This window comes from Hippocampus zosterae, chromosome 15 (genome assembly GCF_025434085.1).
Source record: "Hippocampus zosterae strain Florida chromosome 15, ASM2543408v3, whole genome shotgun sequence".
Taxonomy (NCBI): Eukaryota; Metazoa; Chordata; class Actinopteri; order Syngnathiformes; family Syngnathidae; genus Hippocampus; species Hippocampus zosterae.
Genome location: NC_067465.1, coordinates 13392581 through 13405279, shown reverse-complemented (window position 1 = coordinate 13405279; position 12699 = coordinate 13392581). Strand labels below are relative to the sequence as shown.

The 12699-nt window shown below is 41.5% G+C and overlaps 1 protein-coding gene across 1 annotated transcript in view; it reads left to right on the top strand.

Annotated features, from left to right (window-relative positions):
• slc22a23 (solute carrier family 22 member 23) overlaps positions 1-12699 on the top strand; it is a 39829-nt gene that overhangs the window by 22223 nt on the left and 4907 nt on the right. The window contains exons 4-9 of the mRNA XM_052087822.1: positions 639-807; positions 3814-3941; positions 6480-6582; positions 8217-8452; positions 9667-9699; positions 9968-10091. Of these exons, the coding sequence (XP_051943782.1) occupies positions 639-807; positions 3814-3941; positions 6480-6582; positions 8217-8452; positions 9667-9699; positions 9968-10091 (793 nt within the window). The remainder of the gene's footprint in view (positions 1-638; positions 808-3813; positions 3942-6479; positions 6583-8216; positions 8453-9666; positions 9700-9967; positions 10092-12699) is intronic.

The following is a 12699-nucleotide window of genomic DNA, read 5'->3' as shown; positions in this document are numbered from 1 at the left end:
GTTTAAAAAGATGGATGGATGAACACCGCTGATACTGTACCGTTCGCCCTCTGGGCTGTGTTTTGAAGCCATCCTACTGCGGCCACTAAAGGATTTCGCTGTCTGTGGTGACTCGCAGCCTGTGTGGTGTGAATGCAAATGCTGGAATGAATTGGTGCCATTCTAATAGTGGACAAATGAGCACAAGGACACTTTTTTTTTTCCTTCATCCCCTCACAACAGTGCACTGTGCTGCTATGTTCAGTCTCACTGCTGATTTATTGGGGATAATTAAAGTATTATCGTCCTATTGTTGGCTTTCAGGGCTGCTTGGCACGGGTGTTTTGTTTTTAAAACTAGGGTCTGTGCTAGTTTTGTCAGAATGCAAATGTTACCTGGGAGTCATGGTAAAAACTCAGTTGAAGTCATAAAAAGGCCGGGCAATCAATGTATCATCCCTTCGATTTCGAGATGTTGTCCTAAGAATGACATCATCTTGAAAATTCATGTCAGTACCTGTGAGCCTGCGATGATCAACAGTGTTTATTGTTTTGTAGCATGACTCATCAACCTGAGCCCATGGTTACCATTCGCTGTTGTACTCACTCACATATTCACGGTGTTTCCTTGTTTTGTTTTGTCCCCCTCCCTCCGAGCAGGGATCGAGCTGTGCCTGCCAGGTTGGCGCTTCTCCATGACCATGGTGGCCAGTTTCGTCATGCTGGGCGGCCAGTTGCTGATGCCAGGTGTGGCTTACCTGTGCCGTGATTGGCAGGTGCTCCAGGCCGTCATCATCTGCCCCCTGCTGCTTATGCTGTCCTACATCTGGTAAGTTGTGACCCAGGTCCTCGCTGCAAATTTTCAGTTCATTGATAATTTTTTTTCCTTTTCGTGTGGAGGCACGAGTGGGCCATTATACGACCTGAGTGAAACAATGTCATGTGAATTCATGGCTATGTTAATGTTTACGTTTCACCATTTAATATGGTCCCAAGGCGTCTTCATAACAAATCTCTGACATAGGTTACCTCATGGGTCTAACCTGTACAGACCTTATTTCTTTTCTTGTGGAAATTCACCTATTTGAGAGTTTGGCTCCTCATTCCATATACTGTGAAACTCCTCTACAATGAAATTATCTTTACAGCAAGAAATCTTTCACAACAAGGGACTTTTCACTGTAGCAAATTTTATATCAGATGTAAATACGAACACACACAAAAAATGTGCATCTGTACTTTTTATTTTTATTTCAATAGTGCATAAGCATACACTTATTTGACACTTCATATTGCCAGTGTAGAAATGATAAAAGGGAAAGAAATTGCGAAATTTACGATCAGCATTTACTTTCAATTACATTAATTTCCTGCATAATGTCTTTTATTTTGCTTCCTCCATCTTTCATTTTTATGACCTTTATCCTGTCTTCAAGCGTTAAGGCTTTTCTTTTCTTAACTCCTTGGTAGGCAAAGGTTCATTTTTTTTCGCCATTTTAGCAATGCAACGTTCGTGCTGCGTCTGAAACAAATACTTCCTGTACTACTGTACATGTTTAAACCAGTGTAGTGGTTGCTGTTGCCACTTCCGAATGAAGCAGTAGAGGTCGCTTTGGCATGCTGAGGTTGGATTAGACTTTTGCGGCAGGCTTGTTTTTGTTGTAGTGAATCTCGTTGCGAGGCAAGAGCAGAGAAAAAGATTTCGTATAACGGTACAGTGGGATTTTTCGTTGTGGGGGGGGCAGAAAAGTGGGAATGGCTTTCATGCATAAACATTTTTTCAGACTAGGGAGTATTTTCGCCCATGTAGGTTATGTTGTAGAGGAGTTTCACTGTACTGCAAAGTATGTATTTTAATGTCATGATGACTAGTGACAGAGCTATGGGTGGCTGCAATTCAAACCACTAAAGCCAAAAAAATTCACTGCAAAATGAGAAGCGCACATGAGCCCTCACAAAGCAGCATGGATTCTATTTTTCCCCCAAACCGGAGAATAATACTTGTCGATTGTTAGGGGGACCCCTACATGTGGCAGCCCGGACGCATTGGCAAACTCGTGCTGCTTCGTTTTGGTCTTTAATGTTATGTTCGGTCCCTCGCAGTTCAGACTACAAATACTTAAAAATAAAAAGGAGACATGTTCTTGTGGGTAATTCAACGTTACACGAATTTGTTCACTTTCTAGTGACCTTCCCCGAGACTGGAACCGCCATCCATCAGCGCACTCCGTCTTGTACTATATGTACACTGCTGAGGTCGACATACTTAGAGGGAATTAGATTTTATGGTCGTGCGTATGCTGACATTTGGCGTTCCTCCAAGGCCTACCTGTGCAACTAGAGGTGGTTACACTCAGTAGCTCTTGAAAGGGCTAATCTGATCAAATATCAATATTGGAGATCTTAATGCACACGAGTGGGCTCAGCTGACTGCAGGGGCTTTCGTCTTCAGAGGAGGGATGATGTACTGCGGGCGTCAGGCAAATATTGTTCGACTGTTGCTGTGCCAGCCACTTAGGGCTAATAAACACCTCGCTCCAATAGACAGCTCCTTGTTTCCATCACTAAAAAAATAGGGACCAATTGTAATTATTTCAGTTTCAAGGCACTATTATGTGCACACTGGCCCTATTTGAGCTGCGTTTCTAACCAAAACAGAAGCACCTCACTGACGATACATTCAAGGTTTATTCCCAACGTCGATGACTCCACAGCCTTGCAGAGTTGTTATTTGGAATATGTTTCTATTTTTTGGATTATAATTACGATAAATTATAAATCGCTCCCGAGAATAGGTCGCACCAGCAATAAAATGCATAATAAAGAAGAAAAAAAATACTGGAGTCCAAGTCGCACTGGAGTGTAAGTCGCGTTTTTGGGGACATTTATTTGATAAAATCCGACACCAAGAACAGACATGTCATCGTGAAAGGCAATTTAAAACAAAAATGATAAAGGGAACAACACCCTGAATGAGTGCACTATATGCTAGCGTTACATAACGCATAAACATCGAACTGAGAATATGCCTGGTATATTCATGTCACATATTCAGAGTTATCCAGATAACTATAGCATAAAGAACATTCTAACAAGTTTACCAAACCATCACTGCCACTCCTAATCACTAAATCCAAAGAAATCTTCATCCTCCGTGTCACTTTTAAGCAACTCCGCCAACTACTGCGATAGAAGATGCGATGCGGCGCTTCCTCTTTTACGTCGCTTAAGTCAGAATCATCATCGATTTATCAACACTTGCCGAAAGCGCCCTCTTGTCGTTTAATGTGAAAATAACATGTGAAATGACAAAATAATGTGTTAATAATTTAACACATAAATCGCACCAGAGTATAAATCGCACCCCCGACCAAACTATGAAAAAATACTGCGATTTATAGTCGGGAAAATACGATAATTCACATAATACAGGTTCTGTGCAAGACGAATAAATCCTTTACAAAGGCATACATAGAAAAAAAGCTTAAAATGTAGATTTAGATCTAGTATTCTACATCAAACAATAAGCTACTTCTGCCTCCGCTGCACATTACTGTCATCATATGTGAGCTAAAGCAGAACATGGCAGCTCAAAGCAGAAAAAAAATGGTGTAGATGGGACGGAGGAATGCACGTAGAATGTTTTCCAACCGACTGCACAAGGAAAGATTTCCTCCCCCTTTTCATTTTGAGCTAAATCTGCCGCTGGAGATATGATAAATGAGGTTGAATAGTCCATCCTCTCAGTGAGTAACCTCATCCCGCTTGAAAATGAGGTTTCAGACTCATTTGTCGCGACTGATGAGCGAGGATTTCACTCTATTCTGCTGGTCAGGATCTTCCCTGAGTCACTGCGTTGGCTGCTGGCCACGCAGCAGTATTGCCGCTCCAAGTGGATCATGGGACACATCGCTAAGAAGAACTGCGTCAACATGCAGCAGGACCCGGACAACATCCTCGCAGGTAAACGAAATAAATAAATAAGTGAAATGAAATATTGAACAGAAATCAGCAGAGAGGTGCATTGCAGCGGCGCTTTCCTGCAAAAAGGCCCAAGTGAGACCATTGGATCAGTTTCCTGTCTGGTTGCCATGGCAATGGACCACTCCTCAGGTAGAAGAAGATGCTGAAACTATATTATTGCCACACGAGCTTCGTTTTATTACAGCTCAGGTGGGCAGACGGGTGAGGGGTCGAACCCTTGAACCCACAACAAAGTGTGCTATCGATGTTTCATACTTCTTTGCAACTTATTTTGATGCTGATTTGGTTCGTCAGCAGAAATTCACAGGATGGTTGCACCAACAACAGGTTGCAATATTGTTTCTGTTTGACATCCAACTTTGGGGAGCGCTCGTTTTACCATGGACCAGACATTTCCAGATTACGAATAATGGTGCCAAAAGTAACAAGTTTTGCGCAGCAGCATAAGAATACTAGAAAAAAAAGCGCACTCTGAAGCCTTGATTTTTGTGCAATTTTTTTCTTTTTTTTAAATTTTATTTATTTATTTGTTTGTTTGTTTTTTAATATTTGTGGCCTAGAAATGTTTTGAATGGTGGTCGACATGATAGGGTTTTTTTTTTCAGGTCTGAAACCATTTATTAGTGGTCTTATAGATTAATAATAAAAATGAATACAAACTCACCCTCATAAGTTTGTTGAAATGCTATAAAAAATGCTTGTTCAAATAACTTTTCAAATTTCAGTTTTTCATTTAATTTCAGACGTGTAGAGATCAGACAGGCTTAGTTTTAAAATGTCAACAAAATGTTGGGCTCCGCCAGGGTCATCAGCATCTCTCACCAGGATGTTCAATGAAAAATGAAAAATCGCTCCCTTCAGGCTTTACACAGCAAATACCCCCCTCACCCCCATGTCAATTTAATGAAACATTCTTATTTTTCTTTTATTATTTTTCTTTTGATTTCAAACAGTTCCCACTGTCAGCAACAACAAACGGCTTTTTTTAAAGTGAAGGTAAAAATTTAAATAGTTCCCTGAATTTAACCCTGTAGTTTTACATTGATCTCTGATTGGCTTTTGGATTTTCAAAATCATACTGATAATATGCATTAAATGCAAAGTGGGTTTCAGTTTAAAGGTGAAAGTGGATGTTGGGTTCATCTGAAAATTTCAGCCGAAAGCGTTCCATTTTGTACATCATACGTGATATTAAAAAAATATTGGCGTTGTAGAGGAATATTTCCACCAACTGTATGTTGATTTCTGGACCTTTAGACTCGTGTTTTCTTCTGACGTCCTTGGATACTGCATTTCATTGTAGCCTTTTAAAAAGCTCTGATGCAGCCAAATGCGGAACAATCAATTGAAGAGTGCAGTCAATGACGCACTGATCTTTAGCCTCGAGCGTCACGCTGGGAAGTTTGCAGCTTGGCCAGGGGATCAATGTAAAAGCTGAGCGATCCGGTCAGCGATAACCGTGCAGGCACTGGTTTCTGGAATGTTGTCACATGCCCCAAGTTCACATGCATGGTAACGCCGAAGCGCAAAGTGTGACGTGTGTTTCACCGGCAACCAAACACATCGCGTAGGTGCCATTTCTTCTTTAATAACCCCTCCTGGGTGGTACCTTTTCTTAGAAACTGCTCAGTGAAATATCACACCTGTCTTTCAAAGCAGCACCGGTGCGAGCACACATGCTCATTTTGTATTGGTAGTTTGTATTGGGAACTTCGCACTCTCTATTACGGGGTGGCACGATACTGTTTGGGAACAACTCGGACGTGTGTGTGTGTGTGTGCGCGTGCGCATGTGCGTTTGAAAACACATCATCTCTGGTTCTTGAATTAGTCTGCACTGACACTGGATTTAAATTTTGTTTTGTATTGGGATGCACCTACGTAATACCTATGGTAATGGCAGTACTCTATGCTTGTACTCCATTCGATTCATTCAAGTACTGTGATGCTATGACACCGATACCACTTCCCCAGCCTGCCATGCCACGTGAGCCGTATAGAGATACTTTCAGGGTAACACAGGTGACAAGACTTCGCAGTCGAATGGAAGTGAAGCATTTCAAAATGTTTATTGTGTTCTTAACTCGCCACAAGTTGTCTCGCCTATTGTGCTCCGCGCTGCTCATGACACCTTGGAGGCATTGTCAGGTACTCTGTATCTGCAAGTACTGCAATGTCAGTAAATTCGAGTCTTATTAATTCAGGAAAAAAAAGTGGTAATGTTGCATCCCGAGTATTCTATGACCACAGTCTGGGGCATTTTCCCCCCATTTAAAGCATGCAACAAAATTACACACATTGTGTTCTGCAAGGTCGCCTTGCTACTCTTGCTACACTTGCTTACTGTGGTCCAGATGGATTATAAAGTTGTTTCTTTGTAGTTTCCTTTGAGTCCCAACCTAATTGAAAAGAGCTGAGTGAAATACAGTGAAGTAAACCGGTTTTCAGTCCAACGTATTAATTTTTCATGTCAAGATTTCATCTGACTGCTCTGTGATTTGAACTTTTGTGTTCCCAGAATTGCAGAGAGCTCTTCAACGCAAGCCCAAAAAGACGTGCATCGTGAAAATGGCCCGAACGAGGAACCTGTGGAAGAATATTGTTGTGCTCTGCGTCAACTCGTAAGTGGGGGTTTTTTGTGGGTAGGCCGTGTGGGGTCCGTGTTACACACTCACTCAATTTAGGCGAGATTAACACTGTAAATTTGGTTCGCCAATTTCCATTTAAGAGCTATAATATGTCAGATTTTTTTTGTTTGTTTTGAACAGTTGATGTTCATGTACATTTTGAGTCACATATAGTATCCATATGACGGTCTTTACATTCAATACATACTAGCATTAAGCAGAAGTAAGCAATTATACCAGCACATATATAATGGGTCATGTTACGTTGCATTTATGTGGTCCTGAATCTTTTGTAACCGCTGCATAGACTCCACTGGCTAGCATCGGAAATTATTTTGCTTATTTACTGACAGGCACGTCACTAATAGCAAATTTCTACCCTATCTCACGGTCTTTCTCTGTGGTGTAATTATTTTTGAATGTGTTTAGTTGTCGGAGCAGACATGGGCGTGTGTATATGTCACCAGTTTTTAACGGTGACGAGTTTGCGTTGGTGGGGCAAATCTCGATCTATCTTGGATTCCACAATTCACTCGCAAATTCAATCCCCCTGTACGTATACCCATTTATCACTGCTCCTCAATTCTATTTTGTCTTTCAAGAAAAGCACTTTCTTTCCATTTTTATCCACCTATCTGCTCTTCCCTCCATCCCTGACCTGCTCTTGAGCACGTACGGATACTCACCACGGCGTATCGCGTCACTGACTCCTGAAGTCAGCGTAAATTTTACATGAGCGGCCGTCCTTATGAAACTTTAGTCACACACGCGCACACACACACAAACGCAGACAGGCAAGGTGGGAGCACCGCTTTTGCTTTTGTGTGTCCTGTTGCGCAGGATGTGTTTGCTTGTGTGTCAACATGTCCGTGTTGACAGAGTACATTGTGGATTGCGTCGGATAACACAGAAGCGCAGTGGACTTTGAAATGTCCTTTTATGTAACTTCCCCCAGTGTGGGACAAATAAAGGATATCTTATTAGATCGAGTTGAATCGACACATCTTGCGCAACATCGCGTGTGTTTCCTATTGCAAGTTTTAGGGTCACTTACAATCTGTATTTTTAATTGGGTTTTTTTATTCATGTACTGTATTGTACATACAGTGAAACTCCTCTACAACGAAATCATGTTTGCAGCAAAAAAATCACAACAGGGGTTTTTCACTGTCGCAAATTTGATCTTAGATGTAAACTCACACACACACACACACAGACACACACACACACACACACACACACACACACACACACACACACACACACACACGTGTTCTCTTTATTTTTATTCCAATACTGCATAAGTATGAGCATACACTTGTTTGACACTTTGACACTTCATATAGTCAGTCTAGAAAGAAAAAAAGGGAAATAAATTGTGAAATTTACGATCAGCATTCACTTTCACTTACACCAATTTCCTGGACAATGTCTTTCATTTTGATCACTTTTACCCTCTCATCCAGCATCAGAGCTCTTCTTGTCTTAGCTACTATTAAGCTTTATGGGGGGCAGGAGAGTGGGAATGGTGTTAATGCATGAAGATGTTTTTACATTAGGGGGTATTTTCGCCCATATATGTTTTGTTGTAGAGGAGTTTCACTGTATTTATTTTCCAATGTGTGCAGGCTAACAGGCTACGGGATCCACCACTGCTTCGCTCGCAGCATGATGGACCCGGAGGCCCAGGAAACCACCATGTTTCACGACTTCTACGCCGACTATTACACCATGGCGGGCATTGCGGTGGCGTCCTGCCTGGCGCTGTGCCCAGCGGTGGGTCTGATGGGTCGGCGCGGCGGTCTCCTCATGTTCATGATCATCACCGCCTTGGCATCGTTACTGCAGCTCGGCCTACCCAATTGTGAGTTCTCACCGAGGATCACGTTCAATCAATCAAATGCTTTTGCTGTTTTGACACTTGATTCAACAATGGGTCTTATATTGTAAGAGGTTTTTGTGATAAATTGACCCCACCCCCTCCCTCCCCCCAGTGTTTTTAATCATGGTAATTATAAATACTCTCTATAGTGAGATCCCAAATAATAACTGGGACTGTATTAGATTTTTTTACCTTTTTGACTCTATATTCATTTAACTGTACGATCTTTTCCTCAATTATTTATTCAGTTGCAGAAAGTGCGACTGAATAAATATGAGGGGGGTGTACACAAATAAGTGACACTGAAATTAGTGAATGGTTTTGGCATTGTTTGAGGGTACTAATATATTTTATTGTCTTCATTTTTCATGTTTTCTTTGCCTATTGAAAAACTCAATAAGTTTTGCTTGATATGAATTTGACGTAACAATAATTTAAAAAAATAACAATGGAACGATCTAGTCAAATGTATTCCTTATTGTCCATTCCAACCCAGTTAGTGACTTTTTTTTTGTTGTAAATGTTATTTATTGATACATTTAAAAATATATGTATTTCATTTAAAAAGAAAACAACTAACAAAAATGTTATTTGCAACTCAAATTGTATTACATGCAATGATAGCGATATAAAATATGGAGCAGTATACTGTTTATTGTCAGATTGTTGTGCCGTAAATATTAAATTATCGAAAGATTATGAGTATTCATAGTCCATTCTACAGCAGGCCGAGTTTTGACGACGTATGGTAGGTTTGTTTTTATGATTGTCGATAATTGGCTTTCAGTTTTTCCTATTTTTAGTCGTTTTAAAATGTGATTATGCAGGCTTAGCGAATGAAATGTCCAGTGCTTGCACAACGAGGCGTGTCTTGTGCTCATGTCAGCTGCTCATAATGAGCGCTTGGACACCACCGCAAACGGTTCGGGTGGTCAATGTGTACCAACAAGACATGAATCAGTTTATTCAGTTACAGGTGACTTAATGTTCAGCCCGTGTCGACACATCATTGTGTTGCAGTGCACATTTGTGTTGTGACAAGCTTTTCTCGTTGTTGATTGACATGATAATCATGAGGTAGTCATTTTTTCGTATTTATATTTTGTGTGTGTGTGTGTGTGTGTGTGTGTGTGTGTGTGTGCGCGCGAGCGCGCGCCTTACGACTGATGCACCCTTTCTCCTGATGTGTCTTTCAGTGCTCGGAAAGTACAGCACCCATCTCAATATTGGTAAGCTTATTTTGTGTGATTATAATCAAGTTATGATCGCTGAAGTAACATCTGACTGGACTCATTGCACTTCACGTCACAGAAAAACAAAATAGGCCCAAATCCATTTGTGGTGCATGAGCGCCCCTAGAGGCTTGATGTGCTGCCACAGTCTAAAAATACTCCACTCCAGTGCTATCTACAGAAAATTGGTAGTTTTGTTGTAGTGATGCATGTAAAAAAAATAAAATGAGACCGAACTAACACACATGCTTGAATATGTGTTTAGATAGCTCAGGCACTCTCAAGAAGAATTTCTCCATCGCCTTCTCCATCATCGGGATGTTCTCGTCCCATGCCGTCAGCAACCTGAGCATCTTCTTCTGTGCTGAGATCACACCCACCGTTATCAGGTAAAGCCCCTTGGGACCAGACCACCACAGCATTGTGAAACCGACGGGGTCTACGTCCTGAGTATGTTACATATTTTTTTTCATAGACCTGTTGACCCTTCAGAAGGCATTTATTTTCATTGAAATTCTTTCTATGTGTGGCCCAGAAATACAGTTTGGTTGTGTAGTTAGGACTTTTCTTCTGCATTAGCATAGCTTAGTCACATTGCCACTTGGGTACAGATGGAACACAATTCCTCCAGTGTAAATCAAGGACAAGCAACACGAGTGAGATGCAAAAGTGACTTCAGCCCTCTTGAATGGATTTGCTGCTCACTGGGCTGGCATAATTGAGCACGTTCCCCGAGAATCCTCTTTTGTCCTCATCGTTGTCACATGAAGGCGACAGCTTGGACAAATCCCCTCTGAGCACTGCATGAGCTTGACTGTATGTGGCCTGACTGAAAGTGTGCTGTCTTTTTCCAAATGTGCGTGAAGGGCGCCACCTGCTGCATTGCAAGTCGCGCCGCCTGGAAAATGAAGTGGTGCTGCAGCACTCTTTTGTTGTCTAGAACGGGCTTGAAAATATGTCACAACGGACTCCAATCCAGCAGGGGATCAAATAATCACTTGATAAATCACAAAGCAATAAATAGGCTGTAATATGTGTAGCTTGTTTATTAATTATGTGGGTAGAGCCTCTTTTGAAATCATTTTATTTCTAGACTCCGCCTTGGAAAATCAAAGCTCGACTTCCTTCCACAGGTTTCCTCCTGGTTGAATGCTCTAGACCAAGGGTGCCCATTAGGTAGATCCTGATCTACCGGTAGATCTAAGACAGGTCCCAAGTAGATCCGAGGAGTGTCGAGAAGAAAAAAAACAAACAACCATCTGTGTGTCTTTGTACATGTTAGTAATATATTTTTTGTGTTAATATACACTGCAAACTAATCAGTCTCATTTTCACAAAAAAAATATTTAAAAAATAAAATAAAGCAGGTAAATCTTAAATGTGTGTGTGTGTGTGCGTGCGCGCGCCGGTAAGGGTAGATCCTGTGAGGTTAGTTGATCAAAAAGTAGATCTTTGATCCAAAAAGTTTGGGCACCCCTGCTCTAGACTGACTCGGTCACTCCGTGACCTTAATGTTTTTCTCCTTCGGTCAGTCCTTTGTTGCCTTGGCAACATGCAAATGTGCTTTGGTACATTTTCATCGTGGAAGGCTCATGACCCATTATTGATGTTCTTGCTGTTTTTATCCAAGAATTTACAGTTTGTGACTGTGTTTATTGGTCTCTCTGTGTGGTGAGCCTTTACACCGAAATAGCCACAAATCTTAGAGACAGAGCTTACACGCACAAAACTGCACACACACGCACACTCGTGCATGTGCGCCACCCTTATGTGTGTTTGTACGTACATTATGCCATCACCTGTACTTCTAAACATAAATAATCTTCTTCATTTTTTTCTCTCTTTTGTGATGCTCTTTGTCATAGATTTAAACGTGACAAACATTTGTCGCATTTCCAAGGCTCCTCCAGGTTTTAGGAGTTGATGTTGTGACACGTTAGCTCTCCAAAAGAGATCCAATGCTGCCATCTGCTGGCTCTAGTTACTTTTATTTGTTCTTGTTTTATTACTTCTCCAGCTTAATGATCAAACCACAGTTGCCCAAGAGCTTTCTCCACCCATTCCCATAAAATAAAAAAAATACGTTGGCTTCAATTGCAACTTTCTTCTTCTACTATTTAATGTACCACATTGCCCTTAAGAGGCCAAAGGAATTCACAGCAGGAACAACCGGTATTTATTCGCCCCTTATTGTTGAAATTGTTTTAATATATTTAGGTGGAACGGTGGGCGACTGGTAAGCACGTTGACCTCACAGTGCATAGGCCGTGGGTTCGTTCCCGGCTCTGGCCTCCCTGTGTGGAGTTTGCATGTTCTCCCCGTGCCTGGATTTTCTCTGCGTACTCCGGTTTCCTCCCACATTCCAAAAACATGCATGGCAGGTTAACGGAACACTCTAAATCACAGGTGTCAAACTCAAGGCCCCAGCCAGATGCGGCCTGCCTTATCATTTTATGTGGCCCGATGTGTCAACTTCCATGCGGCTTGTCCGTACCGAAATGTCAAATTGTCATGTGTAATAAATAACGGTGAGTTTTTGCACTAATTTTGTTACCCTGTTCACACTCACTCAAACAATAAATGAACAAACTATTATAGTTAATTTTGCTGAGTCCAAAACTGATAAGCCATCGATTTGTTGTGTGCAAGTAATAATATCAACTTTAATCTAGTTTTACTGTCATAACGGTCCTCTGAGTGAAGTTGTGACCCCAAAAGTGGCCCGCGACAAAAGTGAGTTTGACACCCCTCCTCTAAATTGTCCCTAGGTGTGAATGTGAGTGTGAATGGTTGTTTGTCTATGTGTGCCCTGCGATTGGTTGCCAACCGGTTCAGGGTGTCCCCCGCCTACTGCCCGATGATGGCTGAAATAGGCTCCAGCACGCGCGCGATCCTTCGGGTAAGCGGATTGAAAAATGGACGGATGGATATTTTCAATTCAATTTCAAAAATAGAATTCAATTTCAAAAATAGAATTAAAACTTGTTAGAAATGTAT